The following is a 22,844-nucleotide window of genomic DNA, read 5'->3' as shown; positions in this document are numbered from 1 at the left end:
AAAAACTGTGGTTCCCCTTGTTCCGAGATTCAGTGTCTTAGCGAAGACATCCTATCGCTCAAGCCTTCTGAGAACATTTCAGAACACTATTGTAAAAATAGACATCTGTGAGCTTCAGAAAGTAATTTAGGGCCAGCAAGATAGCTCAACAGGTAAATACACGGGTCACACTCTCTCTCCCCATACTAAATAAGTGTGTAAAATTTCTCAAAATTTCTAAGAAGCCAGTTTAAAAAAAAAAACCAGGAAAAATAGAAACATACTTTCCTTAACTAATATAATCTGCAACCATTGTTGAGCGTTTTCTTTCTTTCTTTCTTTAAACTCCCCTTAGGTGTTAAAAATCCCATCTTTATGTAAATTCCTTTTGTTCTGGATTGCCCATATTTTAATAGTTGGGTATGTGACATAGCCAAGTCCTTCATCCTCTTTAGGAAATGAAGAAAAGTATTTGCAGAAGCGTTCTGTAAGCTTCAGTTCTGGATTTTGAGTAAGACCACTGCACCCCTTCTTTGCCCGGGTGTCCTCAGGGGCCAGTGCACAGGACGACCAAAAGCCGCCTAGAGTTGGGCTTTAAGCTACTGACTTCTCTGCGGAGGAGGAAAGCGTTATCATTAGGAAAAAAAAAAAACGGTTTTCCCACTTTTGTTGAGCCAACAGCACCGTATCAACTGGTACTTCGAGTTAGAGTGGGACTCAGAAATGAATGTCCCAGACGAAGCGACGTTGGCTATAATCCTGCTTGACTTTTTCCCAATTTCTGACTGTCCAGAGGTCAGAGGTTCCTTAGCGCAGCCTGCAAACTCCCGAACACCCACCCGCTAAACCTCAAAACTGCTGCGGGCTGTCGCTCACGGGTCCTGACCCTCCTCTCCAGGCCGTCGCGGGCTCAGAGGCCGACCGTCCACGCTCCGGCCCTCTTTCAACCCGGGACTAACTTGACTTGTGTCTCTAAAAAAAGGGAATGTGAGAGTCGGCCTGCCGGGAGGCCCCGGGACCGGCCCAGTGCACGCCTCCCGGCTGCGGCTCTAAACCGGGCCGACCGCATCCGCGCTCACGCGGAAAATTATGCCGGCTCCAGCAGCGCGTAAAATGGATGTGAACCGAGCGGAGTGGGATCAGCGCGATCCTCCCTCTCTTGTCTCAACAGGGGTTTCGGCGCGTTGCACAAGGCCGAGCTTGTCTCTTTACGGAGACATCGGGCCCTAATTAGTGCGCACCCCGGCGCGGCCGCCTAGCCTGGGCTCCGCGTCGAGCGGGAGACGAGCCTCGGAGGGCGTCTTCCGACCGGCCGGCAGGCAAGCTCACCACCGCCGCCATCGCCGCCTAAACCTGCTTCTAAAGATGCAGCCAGGGCAGCAGCGACAGCAGCAGCCGCGGCTCGCCACCCCACGTTACTTTGATTGACAGCTGAACAAATGTTTCCGCGGTTCGAACGCTCGCGCTAGGGAACAGCGGCCAGGGCGAGGCTCCGCCCCGGGCGGGCCGCTCCGCCCCGCCCCCGCCAGCAACAATCCTTTGCACTCATTGGTCAGAGCTTCTCGTCTCGCCCGGGTCCCCACGTGGGTCCAGCCTGTCCGGCCCCGCCCTCTAGGCTTGCCATTTGTCAGCGGTGAAATGATGGGCAGTAACACAGAACGGCGATTAATGTTCAGCCATCTCCGATTGGTTGGTGCGGCGCCCTCGCGCCGCGGGAGGGCGGAGCGCCTGGAGAGCGCGGAGGGGAGCGCGCGGAGCTAGCCGGAGACTGTAGTCAATCTGTGGGTATCCGCGGCCACTGTAGCCTCGCGAGGACTACATCTCCCGGGATGCTTCGCGGGCCCTCCGCGGACGGTCGTGAATATGTATCAGAATGTTAATGATTAGCTGCTGCTAAATTTGGTCAAAGAAGTCACCTACACAGAGCGCGTTGTTAGAGCCGTTCCGAGCGGGCGTTCGGCTGTTGGCTGCCTTCTTTTCCCCCCTCTTACACACTCGTGTATTATTTTGAGGTGGTGTTCGCAGAGTTTGAAAGAGAATTTTAAAAAGCCGCAAGCGTTTCGCTCTTTTATTTTTATAATCCCCTTCAATTTGGGGCTTTAAAAAAAAAACAGGAAGGAAGAAAAGGAAATGAAATGTGGTAAAAAGAAGCTAAAAGGTGCCTTTTAAAAAGATCGTTGCTGTGAAGTGAAAAATCTCCAGAGAACCCCCAAGCGCCGCGAGACCTCTCTACCGAACCAAAAGGAGTTTGCGCTCGCTCTCTGGGAAGAAGCGACCATTCATTCCGAGGAATAGCAGCCAATTAAAAGACAAATAATAATAAAAAAAAAAGTTTGGAGTGGGGCGCGAGAGCGAGCGGGCGGGCGGGCGCTCGGCGGGCGCGGGGCTCGGCGGGCGCAGGACGGACGGTGCCCGCCGCCCTCAGTGACGCCCGCGGGGAATGCGGAGCCGGCCGCCCGCGCCCAGCCGCCGCGCCTGCCTGCCGCCCGCGTCACGCGAGACCCGCAGGCCCGGGACGCCGCCGCGGGGCCCTCGAAGCGGATGAGCCGTGCGCCTCTGCCCGGCGCAGCCTACTAAAGCGGCGTGGATGATTCGCGACCTGAGCAAGATGTACCCGCAGACGCGCCACCCGGTGAGTGGCGACGCGCCCGCCGCCCGGACTGCCCGAGGGTTGCGGGAGGCGACCGACTTGTAGCCATTTTCTTATTGTTGTCTCTGAAGCCCCGGGAAGCCGCGCGCCGCCGCTCTCCGCCCGCGCCGCTCCTCCCGAGGGGGCGAGCCGGGCGGCGCGAGTCTGCGGGGTGGAAGGCGCCGGCGGCCGCAGGCCGGACTCGCTCGCTCGGCTAGCTGACGGCGGCCCGACGCCATGGCGCGGCTGCCCCCGACGGGCCACTTTCGATTCCGGGTAGGGAGGGATGGGGGCGCGGGGCGACGAGGGGAGGTTGTTTGAGGTTTCAGTGTGTCGGGGGGGAGGCCGAGGACCAGGCTGAGGAGAGGGGCTGGGGAGCTGATGGAGGCCGCCGGGAGGCACCCGGACCCCAGCGAGCAAACGAGAGGCGAGAGCGGCGCGACGCCCGCCGCGCGCCCCCCCTCCGACCGCGGGCTGTGCTCCCCCTCCCCCGCGATGTGGGCTAATTAAATATTTTGTTGTTCTTTAGGCACCGCATCAGCCTGCTCAACCCTTCAAATTTACAATTTCCGAGTCTTGTGATCGGATTAAGGAAGAGTTTCAGTTTTTACAGGCTCAGTACCACAGGTAACGATATTGACTTTAGCTGATCCTTCTGTTTGCTTTAGCTCTTGTCTACCCCCCCAACACACAAACACCACCCCCTCTTTACCCGCCCCCCCCCCCAGCAACCACAAAGGTATTACCATTCCCCCCACCCCCCACTGTGCGCAGAAAAGTCAAGTCAGGGCCTCTTCTTCCTTTAGGCAGGTGTAAAGAAATTAAGCATTTTCTTCCCTGTAAACAGAAAAGGAAGCAGAACAATCGAAACTGAGGAGACTTGGAAAAAACGCTGAGGCCAAACTTTCGATATTGATTTATTGGGTCAGGAGAACGGAAGGTTGGGAAGATTCTGGGGCCTTTTGACTTCTTGGTTCTTTCTTACTCTGGGCTGGATTCCTTCCTTCTGCCATTCCATGGCATAGTTTGAGAGCCAGGGCAAGTAAGCCTCGAGTCGTTTCATTACTTTTATTTAAAAAAGAAAACAATGCTTTAGCCTTCCGAGGCTCTTAGCGTGCTTTTGAAACATATTTGCTTCACTGCATCCTTAATGATGCAGAATTTTTATAAATGTAAGAAGCCAAACAAGCTGCTGGACCACATCAACACCTCCCCCCCCAATGGTATTCAACTTGTCTGCTTTTTTTTCTTTTTTTTTTTCTTGGGGGAGGGAGAAAAACAAAATTCATAAGACTGTTGATTCTGCTTTTCACTAATCTCATGGTAAAACCTCCCCTGTGACATTTTTGTGTACTTAGTTTTGCATATATATGTATATATATATATGTATATAAAATATAATTATCATCAATGTTTATTTCCTTGTTTTATTAAGCGAATTTAGTGAAGAATATTCAATTCTGGACGAAGTTGCAGAATTAAATTGGCTAGAGGGTTCATTTCTTTAAAACATTAACCCCCTCTTTCCCAACCCCTCACCGTTTAACCTTATTGAAGAGGCAAGTCCAGGCTGGTTCTTGCTACTCATTTTTCTCCCTCTTCCCTTTCATTAGTAAAGCGCTGTTTTAACATCACTGATTGGACAATAGGAGGGGATGAGGATGTGGAGGATGTGGAGTTGGAGTTGGAGGATGTAAGTTAAGGTCTGCACCATACTTAACATGATTCTATGTCTTGAATAGTCTGAAGCTGGAATGTGAGAAACTGGCCAGCGAGAAGACCGAGATGCAGCGGCATTATGTCATGGTAAGGAAGCCGTGTCAAGGATCCAAAGTGCTCATTAGCCTGGGAGACTGAAAGCAAGAATAAGGTTTAAATCACTGGAGGCTGCAGGCTACATCACAGTGGCCCTGCCAGTGTTGAGGTTGTGGGCATGTGTCCATTAACAACCTGTAATTCAAGGTTGTTAGAACTTGGCTTTGACCACCAGCTTTGATTTAAATTTTCAAAAAGTTCAGTTGCATGGGATGTAATTTTTCTGTGCTTTGTTTTTACAGATTGAAAAAAAAATTGGAAAAACTCATTTAGTTTTTGTTTAGTCACAAGCAAACTGTTTTTCTTAGTGGTTTTCTTTGTTGTTTTATTGCACTTGCTCCAATTGTAACTAGACAGCTTTTCTCTATACTCTTAAAATTAAATGTGTCTTAAGCCTTTTAGTTAATGATTTGGATAGGAAATAACAGTAGACCCTTGTGCAGAAATTTTCATGTTCATCATGCTGATCTGTTTATATTTTTGTGTGTATGCTCTCAATTTCTATAGTGTTATTTTGATTCTTAGGAGTGTTGATTTGAGCTGCCAGATTTTCTGTACCGTAGTTATACTTCCATTCAGACAAATCAAATCTATGTTTACAGAAGTATAATGAAGCATTTTTATGATTCAGAAGTATATTCTGTATTGAAAGAGCTTGCAGGGTAGCTCATTAATTAATTTTCCATCAAGCTCTTCTGCTTCGCATATGTGAGTAGTACACTAAAAACAAGAACTCCGAGGTAGCATCACCTTTTTCAGTAGTTCTTTCAAAACATCAGCATTTATGTGTGATACTTCCGCTGTGCATAGGAATGAAGAGTCATGTGGAACCAAGTTTTCATCAGCCTTTTCAAATTCATTTGCTTATGATGTTGGAAGAAAATTGTACATGTTAAGAATGCTGAGTTTTAACATTTTGTTAGTTTTGTTAGTTTTCCTCATGGGGTGTGTCTTAGTGTGGCTTCTAGTTTTTTGAAGATCGTAGTTTGGGCATCCTTTTTATGTATTGGCTTAGATATTGTGGCTATTTCAGCTAAGGTAAGGCCTGTGTGTTAGTTGCTTTGTTTTCAGTGTACTTGGGCATTTTGAACAAACTGGAGAGATTTTTTGAAAGGTGCAGATTTAATTGCTTTTCCTTCTTTGACAGTATTATGAAATGTCCTATGGGTTGAACATAGAAATGCACAAGCAGGTAAGTCACTTCTTTATAATGATTTTAAGTGACAGTAATATTCATGCACTTTGAAAAGAAATATCTATTTTGTGATTTTTCTTTTATATATTTGTCATGTCTACCCTTATTTTAAAACACTGGGGAAGAGTGAGAAGGCCAGTGTTCTACATGTTGTTCCTCAGACTTCATATTATCCTAACTTTTAACAATTTAAATTGCTATTCTTAAATCAAAATGCCATCTTTCAGAAGCAGTATGCAAAATTTAAAATGTGTAGTTTGTAAAGAGTTGCCTTATATATTTCAAATATCTCTTAGAAAAGAACCTTCCTTGAAAAATACTAATAAACAAAATTGTAAGTTGTGTGAAACCCATTGTATCACTGTGAAAAAATAGGTAGAAAAGTGAGCTGGGAGGGAGGATCCGAATGAAATCTGCAGAGCTGTAAAAGAAATAGATGGAAAATCCTTGTACTGGTCCCCAGAGCCTACTTAGGTGGGTCTTACCAGGGGCTCTAGCTTAAACTTCCAAAATTTGTACAGAGTAAATGAACCTGATGGGAGGATGTGATTAATGGTAAGCCCTGGATCATGAAATCTAGCAATTAGTTTGGGGTTAGGAGGAAAGAAAGCATTGATAGATATTTGTGACTACTACAGCTACCCCACAGGGTTTTGTTTTGTTTTTTGGCTAACGACCAAAAAAAAAAAAAAAAAAAAAAGATTTGGTTTAAGTTTCCTAAACAGGGAAGAAAAAAAAAATAGCATTTATATATAGCTATATTTAAAATACTACTTGAGAATGAGAATTGCTCCAGGAAGTGTTTCTTTGACGTCATCTGCTTGTGAAGGACTTCAGGCCTCATCAACTATCTCAGAATGTGTGTGTTTGCCTGCTGAGAAAGAGGCGATGGACAACTTTCTGCTTTTCATGTCTTATTTACGTGGTCAGGGTGTTGTATGTACCTTTTTAAGATTTTTAAAAAAGTCTGAGATGAAGGCGGGCCATCAGGCTGTAAGAATTCTTTTTGACGGTTACTTGCTACATGATCAGAATGTACTCACATTGGTAGTTGATTAAAAGACCACTTTAAGATAATACAGGCAGCCAGATAGCATGTGGAAACATAAAGTTGGGAAAATTTACAACATTATCTCTACTGAAGACTATTTCACGTTCGATCTTAACGCTGCTATTTGTTTATGCTGATGTTAACATTATAGATGCTTATGTGCCTAATATGTACATGTTGAAGGTTGAATGGCATATATTTACATTGTTATTTTAGTGTCTTGGGCGTGTCTGTTTAGGTTAGAATTACAAATACTGCTTAAGCAAAATGTGTGCAGAGTGCCGGTGGACTCCTTTTAGCTCTGCCTCACAGGCATACGGTTACCTGCTTAGATAGTCTGGTGCTTGTACATACTTTCCGTTTGTTTTCTTATGTACCCTCCCAAGACTAGTTTCTCTTTAAAGAATGGACTAGTTAATGCCCCCTTGTTTTTTTTTTTTTTTCCCTTTTCTATACCTTGCCTTACTCTGACCGCTTAGTTTGTGGATCTTTTCCCATCTACACCTGTATATGTCTCAGCTGTGTGTATTTCTTATTTTGGTGATGGAGGCATATGTGAGATCCTTTACTTTCACTCATTTTAAAAGACTATAAATTTTGTCATCTTCTTGTCCAGCTGGCCTCAAATGCCATCCATTTAAAATTGAGAAGAGTATACTTTGCCTCCCCCCCCCCTTGCTTTTGAATTCAATCATATCAAGAATCCCGAGGGCAGTTTATCGCATTATGAAATACAGACAGTCCTGCAAACCACCTACTTATTATATTTTCTTTCTTTCCCCCCTTAAGCACAGAGGCATATCTGTCTTTATTTGTTTTCCTAGGCAGACAGCCCTAGCTTCTCGCCTCTCTTCCAGATGCACTCGCTGGGTACTCTTGTAATGGAAAGCAGCAATAATGCACGGAAGTTGCCCCGAGGCATAATTGGGCCTATTTCTCAAGACCAGTTTAGGCTTATTCACTTACTAGGTTTGTGTCTCAAAGGATTCAAGAGTAGGAGTCCCAGAGGCCTCAGAAGTACCCTAGTAATTGGTGGCCCCAATATTTAAAACCTTTGTGTATTTTGTTGTTGTTAATGTTCCTGTGTTCTGATTCTTTTTGGCTGTAGCCAGCCACACAGAGTGTTTTTAAAGATATTTTTCACAGGGACAGAAAATGAAGGTTTTGAAGGAGCCATGACTCTGTGGCTTAGCAAATGGATAAAAGGGTGCTAGTGTGAAGCAGGGGTAAGCGGGGGTGGGGGGGGGGGGGAGTGGGGGGGTGTCCCCTTCTCCCCCTTTCTTTGGTGATGCTCATCATCAGTTGCCCCGGGTTGATTCTGATAGAGAACCATAAAATGAAACCTATGGGGAATTTGTCATTCTGAAATGAAAGCTAATGTAATTAGTACCAATTAAAGTACATTTAGTAAATTGGATTTAATCTTAATTAAGCCTGCGTAATGTTGCCAATTTTTAACAATTATGTTTGAGAACATAATTAATTTAAATTTTGGTAACTGAGTAAATAGCATTAGTCTGGTAAAATTAGTGGATTTCTTTTTTAAAGGGGAACTCAGTGACATGACATGGAATTGGAGCATAAAATATGAATGTAATTTTTAGTAGTAAATTTTAGTAGGATTGATAGAGCTGAACAGATGAAGCTGGGGAAAAAATAATCTGGAGAAGTTCAAGTAGAATGTTCTAGGCCACAGTGGGAGTTAGTGCTTTTCCATTGTCTTCAGTTTTAGTGTGACAATGGGAATGGTAATTCGGACCTGGGTTAGAAATGACCTGGAATTTATTGTGATGTCTTCAAAGGAGAATTTTTAAAAATGAAAGTGTTGACACCTTGAGGATTTCCCTGTCTACAGGGTTTTGGTTTTGCTCTAGATAGGACAGGTAGCCCATGGTTCTTGTTACTTTCTGATATACAGGGTGGCTGCAGCTGGGTCAGCGACCTGGGCAGATGGGGCAGTGTGTGCAGTTGATAGCACAGCTAGATGATGCTTGTTTGAGTCTTTTGCCTGCAACACTATAATTGAAGAATTCCTCCCTAATGGAATCAGACTCTGGCTGTTGCCACTCTGAAGTGCGGATATTGGATGTAGATTAGGAGCCATTGATGTGTGAACTCAACCTGTAGAAATGAAGTCGGTGAATGTGCTGTGATGTGAGAAGGGGGCAATGAGAGGAACTCCTCGTTGTTGTGTTTTAAAATCTGAAGATCTCTTCTAAAATTTATTTGCTTAGTACGTGAATTTTAAAAATCATCAGAAAACCTTTGGAATCTGTGACACCGAAAATCTAAAGGTGAAACTTGCACAATTATATGAAAATGGAAATTTGTCATATGTATGCATATCCTTGTGTGTAATTTTTTCCCCTTAAAGCAACAAAATTTCTATTTCATTCCAAGCCATGCAAATTTCATTACAAGACTTGGGCCACAACCATTTGAGTGCTGCTAAAATATTAATTGAATAGAAATAAAAGGCCTTGCCAACTGATAGGATATCATAATCATAGCCTCTTTGGTCAATGGTAAATGATGATAAATGACATTAGGAACCTTTTAGCAAACTGTAATAACTTCAAGGAGGGAAGCAGTATGGATTTGCATTATATCTGATACCCTCTAGTACCAAGTGGATTGCCAATACTGCTTGTTTAGCATTTTCTAAGGGCAATAGGATATTGATTTCTGACTTACAAGGAACAGCTCTATTTTCACCATTGAAAAGTATTGCAGGTTGTTAAGAAGAAATTGACTTGAAGAGGCCGACTGCTGCCCATCATGGAGCAAATAAAGCAAAACTGCCGAAGCATGGTGGAGCAGCGAGACGGGCCCTCAGCAATTTGTTGCTATTAATTTACCATGCTCGACAGCAAATCAATCGGCATCTACTTCATCTGCTGGAGAAAATGCTGTCCAGGGCAGATAAAAGGCTCGGCATGGTACAGAGAATAGACTGGCTTGGCCAAAAGGAGGCTGCAGTTAATGTGTAAATAAGTGAAATCAAGGCCACTGTTGCAGAGGAAGCAGTTGTTAATTAGGTTGGTGCTTTTCAGTGAGCTGTTTTAGAAAGAAGCCTAGGCTTTGGAGAAGGAGAGATTGGTGAGGTTGAAGTAATATGTGACTGGCTGGACGTTCTAGCCTTGAGTGCACTTGATTCTAGGATGCAGTCAGTTTGTTTGGGGACAGTGCTTGCAGTGGAAGTCAATTTATTTAAACTTCTGATTAGAGCAGGTTTCTCTTATGATGACTTTGTGTGTGGGGGTATTACCAATTTCTTATACATCCTAATATTGTATATGTTTAGACTTGTAAAAATGTCTGGAAAAGCAGGTGTCTGAGTATGGAGATAAAAGTAAAATTTTTAAATAGTAGCTTCTTTTATGAAACAAGTATGGCTAAATTCTTGCATATGTGCAAAAGGGAAGCATTATCAAAAGTGAGGTATTCTTTTAGAAAATAAATGATAAGCCAATGAAGAATTTTGCTTACAGAACTAATTTTCTTATACTTTTACACCCATTAAGGAATAATCTACTGCTAGGCGACAGCTTTAACAGCAGCCTTCTCGAGGCAACAGCTGAGGTAGAGGCTGGCAGATCTTTAAATTGGAGGCCCACCTGGTCTACAAAGCAAGGTCTAGGACAGCCAGGGCTACATAGAGAAACCCTGTCTTGAAAAACAACAAACACACAAAATACAACAACAAAAAAATTTAGACTGAACAAAGGTGGATACTGCTGGGCCGGGGCAATTTTAAAGAGGTGTAGAAGTAAAATTCTAGTGCTTGTACTTAATAAACTCCAGGAGGAGGGAAGAGAAGAGTGGTAGCTCGTGTTTGTTATTATGCTCTTGCTGTTTATTGAGGCTTGAAGCAGCTTTTTCTAATTTAAGATTATTGATCACTGATAGTATTTTGGTTAATATTACTGGAATAGAGGTTTTTGGTTGACTATTTTTTTTCACTTACCTTTTTGATTTGGATGTTTTGGGGTAGAGGCCAACTCTACTCCTATCTAGTAAATCTAATGTGTGTAAATTTAAATTAAGATTTCTTCCTTTCCAAGACTGCCAAAGCATATAGAATTTTGACAGTTAATACCAGGTGGCAGCTTCTTGGGCATGACCCAATGAGCTTTTTTTGCTCTGCAAGAGGATCCGGACGGTGAAATTTAATGTACTAGGGTGTGTATGTATGTTTTGGGCACTAGTCTCTGAATTCTTTGGGGTCCTCCTTTTTTCTGTCTTGTGTAAGATTTTTAGTTTTGAGGTACCATAGGAAAATACTCTTTTTTTTTTTCCTTAAGCAGTGATTGTTGAATATAATTAAGTGTTTCCTTCCAATGGAAGCGGACATTTATTATATATTTGGCATGTGCTTACCACAGATCTGGGCATACTGCCAAGATTCTTTAATTCTTATAAAGATCCCAAGAAAAGGATTATGTCCAATCAAAGAGTGATTAAACAGGGTCAGATCTGCACATGGTAATATAGTAATAGGTGGTAGGTTGGAATGGATTGCCTGGGAGGCTGCCCTGTTAGGAAATGAATTGGCCATGAATTAGAGATTCAGGCCTGACCTCGTTGCTGGAATGAGGAAGCTGTTGGTTGGTAGAGTAGTCTTCGCTTTTGCCCTTGAGCCCCTGAACTTTGGACTTCCACCCAGAACCCCCTGAAGAGTCTCAGAAGCTGCCGGGAGTCCAAGGCTAGAAGCTTTCATGGGCTCTCTGTCTTGGCTGCCGCAGTGGGTGGGAGGTCCTAGGTAGCTTTCCCCTGGCCTCCCACTTTTCATCAGGGAACCTACTTGGGGCTTCTTGTGAGGAAGTTTGGTCTTCTCCCCAGGCAGCCTGTTTCTTGTTTATTTAGGACGGGTTCTTCTGTTTAATTTATCTTTTCCTGTGGCTTCTTAGACTGTCTGAGGACGAGGGGCTGTTTGTTAATCATCACCTTGGGGTTTTTGAAGGGGGAATCTAGGAGGGGAAAATGTGATGTTTTGTGGCCTCTTTGTAGTTCAAAAAGAAGTTCTTAGATGCAGGAAATCACACACAACTCAAACTTTTAAATGAAGGCAGATGTTTTGCTTTCCCTGTTGAGAGGATTTCTTTGTAACATCCAAAGACTTACTTTCTACTCACTGCCCCTCAATCTCTGCTACCTACTGTTTATTTTACTTATCATCTTGATTGACAGATTTGTTTGTCTTTAGGCAGTGCAGCTCTAGGCTGGGTTGGGCTAATGAGCTAGACACAACTGTGTCTTAGGTAATTTCTTGGCCTTCGCTACATTTTTCATTTACTCTTTTCCTAGAGTTTCACTTTTTTTCCTTGCCCTACAGAATAGTTAAAGGGAGTTAATAATTATATGCTAAACATACTTGTATTTTTGTTTGTTTTGTTTTTTTGAGTCAGGGTTTCTCTGTGTAGCCTTGACTGTTCTGGACTCTCGTTGTAGACTAGGTTAGCCTTGAACTCACAGAGATCCACTTGCCTCAGCCTCCTGGGTGCTGGCATTAAAGGCGTGCACCACCACTGCCTGCTGGATTGTAGTTGCTTTTAATGGGAAACTTTTTATTGCATTTCATATTTGATAGCCTGGGTTGTGACTTTGGGATAATAATGCTTTTTCCGGTTGGAAAAGGACAAAGAGGTGTGATTTCTAAAAGGCGCCTTCCTTTATCATTCTTCATACTGCTTTTTAAAAGGTTCTGCATGCAGAGACAAATCTTCATCAGTTCAAGGTCACTCTGTTCTACATAGTAGATTCCACTCCCGGCTACAGAGTGGGACACTGTCTTAAAAAATAAAAAATACAAAGGGGGCTGGAGAGATGGCACAGTACTTAACAGTGCATACTTACTGCTTTGCAGAGGATTGGAGTTGGATGCTCAGCACCCACATCAGGCAGCTCATAATTGCCTGCAATTCAAGCTCCAGGGGATCTCACCCCTTCTGCTGGCCTGTGGTTATCTGCTTATCTGCACTTAGGTGCAGGCACCTGCACGATCTCTCTCTCTCTCTCTCTCTCTCTCTCTCTCTCTCTCTCTCTCTCTCTCTCTCTCTCTCTCACACACACACACACACACACACACACACACACACACACACACACACACTTGAAAATTTTAAAAAATATAGAGAAAAAGAAACTATGCTCCGTTCTGGTACTGGAGACATGCTAGTGGTCTTACACAGAGGCCAGGTTATATCATTTTTGCAACCAAGACTCTTGGAGGGAAGCAGGAGACAGCACATTTAAGCTTAGACACTGATTTACACTGATGATGACAGTTTGTAAGGCTTAGGACTTGCTCAAAGTTGGTACACTGAACACAGTTTATGAAATTATTAGACTAAGGGGGAAGACCTTAGAAGTCTTAGCCAAAATGAAAGATAGAGCTGTTTTGACTTTGCCTTAGTAACAGCTGTCAGTGGGAGTTGCTTTCTGTCTCTAAAGAGGGATTTAGCTGGCCTTCATCACTGCAAATCTATATACCCTTTCTGTTTTCATTGGAGTTGACCCACAGCACTGATGGCAGGTTCTTGCTATTTCTATATCACAGAGCCAAGACTTATCTTCAGAGAGCTGCAGTGTGTAACCTGTATTCCATCCAGGGGGACAGATGTGCAAAGTATAGATTTTCTTTGCTGGTTTGTCAAAGAAGCAGAGTGGTAAAACTCCAGGACACCTTTTAGACACTCTGTCCTCAGGGAGATGAGTTATCTTGTTATCTTTTGGGGAGTTTTATGCTCATAAACATGTCCGGATTTGTGTAGTGTAGGGGCTTCTGCTTCTCAGAACAAAGGCATAACATTTCTCCACGCAGTGTTGGCTGGCTGCAGGGTGTTTAGAACTCTGCATGGTCCTCCCTCTTAACTCTAGCCACTTAGGCAAGTGAGAAGTTGGGAGGGAGATTAGCAGTGATTTTTTTTTTTTTTTTTTTTTTTTTAAATTTTGCTGCTAGTTTCTTTTCAGACAGGATTTTACTGTGTAGCTTTGACCAGACATGAATTCTTAATCCCCCTGTCTCAGGCTTCTGAATACTGCTATTACAAGTATGAGCCTCCACACCTGGTTTTATTCTTATTTCCCAACTCCATATTCTGCTTCTGAAAGTCTGTGAGTTCTTTTTGTTGTTGATCTTAGAAAGTCCTGGAAACACAATTGGAAAGAATTGTGAGTGTTGTTGGAAATTTAAAACACTAGTAGTGTGTGACACCTTTCTTTGCAGAGAGCTTAAGGCATTTTACATGTTCACTTCAGTTTTCCTGATGTTCTTGTAAAGCAAGTTCAGATCTGTGTGTTTATTTAAGTAGCTTCTGTCAGTAATGTGCCCTACAGTTTGCCAAGCAGGTTCATTCCTCTGGCCTCTTTTAACAGATAACACTAAAGCTTAAGAGCTTAAGAGACTAGCCTAGTGTGACAGTCAGGAAGGATCAACACAGGGTGGGGATACCAGAGTTCACAAAGGTCAGTGCATAGGCCTGAGGTCACGTAGGCGAGTCATTGGCTGAAGGGGAAATAGAAAGCTACTTAACTTCCCTTTCTAGAATTCTCATTATTGGCCAAAACATTTTAAAGTAACAAATAATGCGCTTGTTTCTGTCATGTTCTTTGCTTTCTGCAACAAGAGAAGGAAAGCACTGTAGGTGGCAGCCCATGTGTTACACTGTCCTCTTTAGTGAGAGAGCTGATCTGTGTGTTTGTGCCGAAGTTCAACTGTTCCCCTTCCCTTGACCCTCCAGTGTCAGGGCCCTCCCTGCCCAGAAGGAGTGTGGGATCAGCAAATTGAAATCTAAAGCTGAGATCCACTTTTAGCAAAGTGTTTACTCAAACTGGCTGCTCCCTCAGTCCTGAACCGTGCCACACAAACAGGCTGTTCTAGACACATATGTGTTTATTGCCTGTTTCCCTGTCCCAGCTACCATGTAAGCTCCACTTTTAGAATTGCTTTCTGCAGCACACCTGGTACTGAGCGCGTGCTGGTTGGTGCTCATGGGATAGATAGATGGAAAAGGAAGGAACACTTGCGTTCAGGTAGTAGCTAAGCTTCGGTATGATTAGTCTTTGCTCAGGGTATATTTGGGTTGCAGGATAGACAACCAATACCGAACCTTCAACTTTGGTGTTTCTTTTAGTGAGGATTGTAAGAAAATGACATGTAGAAAGAGGAAGTGAAAACAGCTCAACATGGGGCTCAGCAATGAGAACAGTTAAAGTAGAGTATATGTATTTTGGTGTGTTCAGTCCTTTAAAGTTGAAAACAGGAATCATTGCTAACTCAACTTAAAATTCACTCTGAAGACCCTTCTTAGTATATATATGAAGAGTTCTACTATTAATAAATGTTCATGTGGCTTGCATGTGTGTGTGTGGGATAACGGTCTTTACTGTGGTATGTTTAGCTTACTCTCTCTCAGGTCTTCTAGTTCTTTTAGAGGGCTGGGAAACTTTCAAGAGGATGATAGTTTAGGTAGTAAGGTGGCGTAGTGTTGCAAGAGTAATTCTAGTTCTAATCTTCAGCAAGTTTCCAGAGTATATTGTGCAGGTGTCCTTTTCTCTTTTTCCTAGTAACCTTATGAAATTACATAATTACTATTTAATTCTTCAGCTTGTCAACCTGTGATAAGGCAGAGATGTAAAGAATTTAAGTACCTACAGTAGGATCTGCCAGCCATTTTGTTTTGGTTATGGGGATGTAACAGGCCTTGCACATTGTAGGCAAGTGCTCTGCCACTAAGCTGCATCCAGCCTACAAAGTTCCTTGTAAAATTTCTTTCAGTTTTTAAAATATATAATTTGTTTATATAATACTTCATATTTTGCAAGATGTTTTTTCCCTTCTCTCTTTAAGCCTCAGTAATGTCAGAGTTATCCCTCTCCTGTCCATGAGTAAACTGAAACACAGATGTTAGGTACCAAAGTTCCACATTTAATTAGATGGTTCAGAGTGTTTTGATTCTCTTAGAAGTGTTCAGGCTAAAGTAGTGTTCAGGCAGAGTTTAGATCAACTATTGTCAAATACGTAGAATAAAATGTACAAGAGCTGATTTTTTTGTTTATTTTTTTAAAGATTTACTTATTTATTAAGATGTATACAATTCTCTACCTGCATGCCAGAAGAGGACATTAGATTGCTTTATAGATGGTTGTGAGCCACCATGTGGTTGTTGGGAATTGAACTCAGAACCTCTGGAAGAGCAGCCGATGCTCTTAACCTCTGAGCCTTCTCTCCAGCCCCTGTTTATTTTTTTTGAGAGAGGGTTTCTCTATAGCTTTGACTGTGCTAGACTTGCTTTGTAGACCAGGTTGGACATGAACTCAGAGCAGTCCATCTGCTTCTGCCTCTCAAGTGCTGGGATTAAAGGGTGTGCCACCACACCTGGCTAACAAGAACTGATTTAAAGTGGTCAGGTTTTATACTTTTTCTTTGCTGTTTACTGTTTGTATTTCAAAATTGTAGGAATTACAATGTGATTTGTAATAATTTCTTACCAGGATAAGTGTGCAAAGGGATATGTAGGACTTTATTAATCTGTTGTATAACTAGCCCCTGAGATTACTTCCTGAAGTCAGTATAGATGTGGGTTCTCTAGCTGAGATTCATCTGGCGCACTTGGGGGAAGGATGTCACTGATAGTGAGCTTGACAGCTCAGATCCTTGGAGCGTTTGTGCAGTGTCCCACCAGGAGACTTTACTTTGGACTATTCAACTTAGTTAAGAATGAGCTTATTATTGTAAACAAATGACAGTGGTAAATAAAATAACAGAGAAATGTTTAATCTTGGTTTTATGATTCAAAAACTTAGTAGGTCAGCTTTTCATGGACAGTATAAAGTCCAAAAAAGGAAGAACACGTTTTATTTACTGCTGTGTCCTAGCACCTAAAATAATGCCCAAAACCCAGCAAAGGAAATAAACAAGTGGTGGAATAGCTAAAAGAGTGCCTTAACTTTTTGTATTTTTGTGTATATTCTGCAGCACCCCTTATTCTGAGTACCAACTCTCTCTATGTTTTCGAGCTCCTAGGGAAAACTTACCCTTGTGATCAGCACAAAGACTTCTGATAGTCAATCAGAGGTTGGAATATGTTATCCTAATTATTTCAGAAGTCTCTGAGCCTGTCTACTGGCTGTTTTTAAAATGTAGGGTTTGATGTGCGACGCTAGATGTTACGGAGTACTTGTTTACCTAATGTGCAAGGCAGGGGTTCAGTTTTTACTACTATAAGCAAAAATAAAAGTAGAATTGGTTATTTGTCTTTTTTTTAAAAGACAAGATTTCTCTGTGTAGCTTTGGCTGGCCTGGACTCCCCTTTGTAGACCAGGCTGCCGTCGAACTCACAGAGATCCACTTGCCTCTGCCTCACAGAGTGCTGGGATTACAGGCATGAGCCAGTATGCAGGGCTCTTTTATGAATTTTTTAATTTTTAAAGATCATTGTATGTGAGTGAGTGTGTTGCCTGTATGTATGCCTGTGCACCATATGCATGCAGTGCCATGGGTGATGAGGGCATTACATTCCTTAGAGTTGGAGTTACAGATGATTGTGAGCCATCAAGTGGGTGCTAGGAACTGAATCTGGGTTCTCTGCAAGAGTAGCCATTACTCTTAGTTACTCAGCTATCTGTCCAGCTTCTAAGTTATCTTTTAATTCTCTATTGTATGATGCCGTTTCAGAGCGTTAAGATTTAAGAATGTTATGTAACAGGAAATTAAATTTTTGCTTTTGTCTGCTTGTGCTTTTGGCAGAAAGTCTGTCTGAACAATGTTAGGATGTGGTAGACAGTTCTGGCAGTTATTTGTTGCCAGTGATTTATGGTCTAGAACCATCTACTATGGTATGGAGTATTTTGTTGAGCTTTGTTGAACAGTTATGGCCATGTATCATAACAGTCCTTTTTCTAGGGCAAGAGCTCTATATATACTAACTGTGTACAGTTAGGTTTTTGATGCATATTATTGATCATAAGTCCAGGTTGACCTTGTGCATGATACCAGGATGCAGGAGTTGATTGATTTGGATGTCGTAATTTAATTCCCCCATTTTTTGAGAAAGGAGCCAAAACCAGGATAGTGAGGGATGTGTAGCTGGTGGGTTGTACCAAGATATAGTAAAGGGGTGTGTACCTGGTGGGTTGTAGGATCGGTACTCAGGTCCAGGACATCTGGCTTCAGAGTTGAGTTCTGAACCACTGGCCGTGCCTGTGTCTTAGGTGAGCCTTCCCATGTGGCCAGTGTTTGCTTTTTAAATGTACTTTGGTAGGCTGGGGCTGTGCTAAGTATACAGCTAGCTTGAATATTGTGAGTGATAAAGAATCTGATCAAGATGTTTTTTATTTTTTCAAACAAATGTGCTAAATTATCTATCTATCTATCTATCTATCTATCTATCTATCTATCTATCTATCTATCCACCCCCACCCCCCCTTTTTGAGGCAGGGTTTCTCTTTGTAGCCTTGGCTGACCTGGAATCACTTTGTAGACCAGGCTGGCCTTGAACTCAAAAAGATCTACGTGCCTCTGCCTCTCTGAGGGCTGGGATTAAAGGCATGTACCACCACATCCAGCTATTACTATTTATTTTATTGCAGATTCTATAGCTAGTTGTTTGCCTGATGAGCACAGGCTCTGGATATTCTTATTCATTTAAAATTGAGATTTCTAACGAAAGCCTAGTACTTTTTTTTTTTTTTTCATTTCTGAGAAAATTTTATTGGCCGTTTGGATAAAATTTATTTGCCAGGAAGGATGATCCCATTGTATTTCTGCTGGCATCAGCATATGGCTTCCTCTGCTGATTCAATGCAGCCTGTCCTGCGCTTCTTGTCTGAGATGCTGAAACCTGGCCTACCCACCACCACAAAGAAGTTCAGGCCGTAGATGCCAGTGCTTGGGTCGGATTTGATGCCCAGATCAATGTGTTCTTGAATCACAAAATGAAAGTTTCCAGTATCTGTCTGAGAAGGTATTTTTATGTAATTCTGTGAACTTCCGCACCCTCAGGCCTTTCTTCAGAGTTGCTTCTGCTTGGCTCCACACACTGTGCAGTGAACAGTGATCTTTTCATTTTTCCTGATGCCAAAGGATCTGACGGTGTACCTGGCTTTGGAAAATACAGGTGTCTGGCCTGTGAGCTGCTTCATCCCCTTGGCTGCCTGGGTCAGTCTGTCTCTGCTCTCCCCCACACAGATCCTGAGGCAGAGCTTGCGGATGCAAAGTTCCCGCATGGGGTTCTCCTTTTCTCCTTGATCTTACACCATGATTGAGAACTGGAAGAAAGAGGCCCACTCCCTTTTTTAAACCACATGAGAATGCTTAGATGACAGAACTTTTGAATCTCTGTCTGCAGTGGGGACGTGCACTTATATTTTCAATTGGATGCCCCTCCCCACCCTGTGAATATTTCCTGATCCAGAGAGCAAATTGGGTCTCAAACTAGGGCCTTTCCCAGGAGACATTTGGTGGTACCTGGTGATAGTTGAGGTTGCCACAACTTAGTTGTCCATGGGCTTCTAGTGGTTGGAAGTTGATTACGTGCAGTGCATATGACAGTCCTTACAGCAAAGAGTATCCGCCCTAAAATTTCAGTAGTGTCAGGGTTAAGAAATAGCTTCTGTTGGATTTTTATGCTTGGACACACTACGACTTCTTTGAGTGAGAGTTAAGCCAAGAGTCAGCTTTGAGTGACTACTGAAGAGGCCTTCAAACTCTACTTGTCTTGAGTCTTTTCTCCGCCTGTGTCCTGTGGTGGTAGAGAGTGGGGTGATGGGAGTTTGATCAGGTTCTTAATGGTGACATTATATTACATGATCTTTTTGTAACCATTGTTTTCTAAAGAAAGGAAAGTAATAAAATCCTTCCAAGAGTGGAGGAGACCTTTTACTCATCAGCTTCTTGTTGGATTCTTGATTTCTACCCAAACCATCTAGTTGGTTATTTTGTTATTAATGCAAGACAATGTTTTTTCATTAACAGTACTGCATGGGCAGTATTATGTGAGGCCCTTGAAAGGCACTAGAAATATTACTCTTTCCTAGAAATTTTCAGAAGGATTTTTTTTTTCCCCAGTTATTCCAACAATCCCCCTGGGATACCAGTCTGGGTAATACCAAGATATATATTGTAGATTGGGTTAGCTGAGAATTCAGTAGGCCCCTTTGCCCGATTTGCTTTAGCAGAGGGATCAGGACACATCTTCCTGCAAAATAGCCCTTCTGTTCTTTTACTTAGGTTCTGCTTAGGACAAAGTATATTGTGGTTGACTTTGTCCAGTCCTAATGAAATAAAGTAGCATAAGTGTAAAACATGGTGAATGTCAATTTGACATGAAATAGAGTTATCTAAAAGGAGGGAGCCTCAATTGAGGAAATGCTTTCATAAGATGTGGCTATAGGGCATTTTTTTTAAAAAAGTGATTGATAAGAGAAGGCTCAGCCCATTGTCGGTGGTGCTGTCCCTGGGCTGGTGGTCCTGGGTTCTATAAGAAAGCAGGCTGAACAAGCCATGTTGAGCGAGCCAGTAAGAAGCACCCTTCGTTGCCTCTGCATCAGTTCCTGCCTCCAGTACCTTTCCTGCTCCAGTTTCTGTCCTCACTGCTTTGATGATGAACTGCTGTATGGAGTTGTGAGTGAAATAAACCCTTTCTTCCCCAAGTTGCTTTTGATCATGATGTTTCATCAGGGCAGTAGTAACTGTAATTAGAAGATACACAATCAGTGAGCTTGTGAGGTTTTTGTTTGTTTTTGAGACAGGGTTTCTCTATGTAGCCCTGGTTATCCTGGAACTTGCTCTGTAGACCAGGCTGTCCTTGAACTCAGAGATCTGCCTGCCTCTGCCTCCAGAGTGCTAGTTAAAAGAGTGTGCCACCACTGTCTGGCAAACTTTTTTTCCTCCTCTATTGTGTTATGAATATGGGAGACTGAAAAGTTTGGCTTTGGATATGCTTAGAGTGTGGCGTGTCTACCTTGATTAACCTTAAAAACAAATTAAGAAAAAAAATTGGACTTAACCAAAAATGGCCAGTAAAAAGTAACAATTTCACAGCTACTTTATTATTTTATTTTTTGGGCAGGGGGCTGGGGTAGAGGGGAGGGGAGGGTGCTTATTTAGGGTGCTTGATGGAGAAATTGTAGTCTAAAAATTCCAAAATACCACATGTAAAAAGGGCTTTTCTAGATTGTGGAGTATAAAGCGAACACTGCAGCTCTAAGAGGAGTGGTAACGTTTGGATGCAGCTGGGTCAGATATACCACAGTTTTGTACAAAATCTTACTTTCCAAACGCTTGATAAAGCTGGTCTGATAAGGTTCTGCTAACCAGATTAAAGTGAAATGGGTAGAATTGTTTATACTTTAAGAGCTTAAAGGTTATTTTGTTTTAGTTGTGGACATGATTTGGTAAGATAATGCACATCCCTGCCTTCAAGTTACACTTCTAAGTTCTCTTCCTTCTTTGGTATTTGACATTCCATACTTTTGCTGTTTTCTTATTTTTTATTTGAGGCCACTATTACTTACCATGTGACTGTTCTCATCCTCCTGCATACTTCAGACGAGCTCTCGATTACTTAAAATATGTAATACAATGTAAGGGCTGTGTAAGTAGTTGTTATATTGTATTTAGGGAGTACTCCAAAACCATCTTTATAAGTTGACTGTGCTGGATGTGCTTTGTAGACCAGGCTAGCCTGGGACACTCCTGCCTCTGCCTCCCCAAGTGCTGGGATTACAGGTGTGTGCCACTGAGCCAGGCTTATACTTAGCTTCTTAAATCCAAGTATCTAGGATTGAATTTGTAAAAGTTAAGCTTGTAATTTGTCAGCATTCAGGAAGGCAAGGCAGGCAGCCTGGTCTATAGAGTGAGTCCAGGACAGCCAAGGCTACACAGAGGAATCCTGCCTCAAAGTTAAAAAAAATAATTGTGGTGGCACTCAGAAGAAGGACAGCAGGTAGCCAAGAAGAGACTTGATACCCTATGAGAATATATAGGGGGAGGTAATCCCCCTCAGGAACAGTCATAGGGGAGGGGAATAATGGGAAAATGGGGGGGGGGAATGGGAGGATACAAGGGATGGGATAAACATTGAGATGTAACAAGAATAAATTAATAAAAAAAAATGAAAAAAAAATTGTAGCTTCCAAACTTAAAAAACAGTGTAGCATTGTGGCATTACATTATTCCTTTGCTAGAAGGGTTATTTGGTAAGTGATTATAGTCCTGGGCACATCAAACCTATGATGCCTTTTATATTTTTATGGAACAACAGTTATTTAGCCTCATGTTGCAACATAGGTGGTGCTTTGAGACCTATGGAGTTATGAGAGGCAGACGGTTTGCCTCTTCAGAAAACTCCAGATTTCCTCTTGGATCAGTGTAAACAATACAGTGGAGACACTGTTGTGATAGGAACTGGAGAGTAGGTCATTTGTTTGTCTGCCTCTGGGCCTGTTAAGGTTGCTGTTATGGAAGGAGACAGATGTATTTTAAGGAGGGAAGCCACTTAGGGAGAACAGAATGGGGAAGGTTCTGAGTGGGAGCTACAGAATCAAGAACATTCTGTGCCCGTTCAGGCTGTGGTTAGCATTTTCAGCCTTGTTTAGTAGTAGGCAAGAGAATAGTAGGAGTTGGTTTAGGACACAGTTTCGAAGGCCTTGCATGTTAGGTAGTAGAGAGAGTGCTTGGACTCTTGAAGCATGAAGAGGTCAGTGAAAACCCGGGATCGCATCTATTTAGTTGGTACACTCTCTGCACCTAGCTTGGGTCCTGGAACAAATATCTGTGAATATTGCTTATAACCATGTGAATAGAGAGGCAGCGTTGAGAATGTTGAGTCTGAATTAGAGGAGCATTGGTATAGTAGTCCATTGGGTCAAGGTTATGGTAGTGCTTGCAGAGGCCCCAAGACACTGCAAAGTGGGAGAAATATGGGGACATTAGCAGAGAGACATTGAGGAAAAACTGGTGTCGAGTGTATTGCGGTGTGAGTGTCTAGGGAAGAAGGTGTGAGCGGGAGGGAGGGAAAGAAGGAGTTTGTTTTGTTCATTTCTCCTGGTGCTGAATATATACTCTTCTCAAGACCTCTAGGATTCCACTGTTAGTGCCTGTATTCTATAGCCAGACCACAAGAGAGTGAGCCAGGCAATCTTTTGTGGGCAGTGGTTTCGGGAACATTTCC

At 42.7% G+C, this 22,844-nt stretch overlaps 1 protein-coding gene and 1 pseudogene across 4 annotated transcripts in view; one reads left to right on the top strand and one right to left on the bottom strand.

The window, feature by feature from the left end:
- The first annotated feature begins 2,459 nt into the window (after positions 1 to 2,459).
- Tle4 (TLE family member 4, transcriptional corepressor) overlaps positions 2,460 to 22,844 on the top strand; it is a 140,530-nt gene continuing 120,145 nt past the window's right edge. For all 4 annotated transcript variants that reach the window (XM_051146203.1, XM_051146204.1, XM_051146201.1 and 1 more), the window contains exons 1-4: positions 2,460 to 2,611; positions 3,138 to 3,235; positions 4,351 to 4,414; positions 5,571 to 5,615. In XM_051146203.1, coding sequence (XP_051002160.1) covers positions 2,567 to 2,611; positions 3,138 to 3,235; positions 4,351 to 4,414; positions 5,571 to 5,615 — 252 coding nt within the window. In that variant the 5' untranslated portion in view covers positions 2,460 to 2,566. The remainder of the gene's footprint in view (positions 2,612 to 3,137; positions 3,236 to 4,350; positions 4,415 to 5,570; positions 5,616 to 22,844) is intronic.
- Positions 18,403 to 18,930, bottom strand: LOC127189398 (60S ribosomal protein L11-like; annotated as a pseudogene).

Source organism: Acomys russatus, chromosome 5, assembly GCF_903995435.1.
Source record: "Acomys russatus chromosome 5, mAcoRus1.1, whole genome shotgun sequence".
NCBI lineage: Eukaryota > Metazoa > Chordata > Mammalia > Rodentia > Muridae > Acomys > Acomys russatus.
Note: the sequence above shows the minus strand (reverse complement) of the source record. Positions and strands in the feature narration are given on the sequence as shown.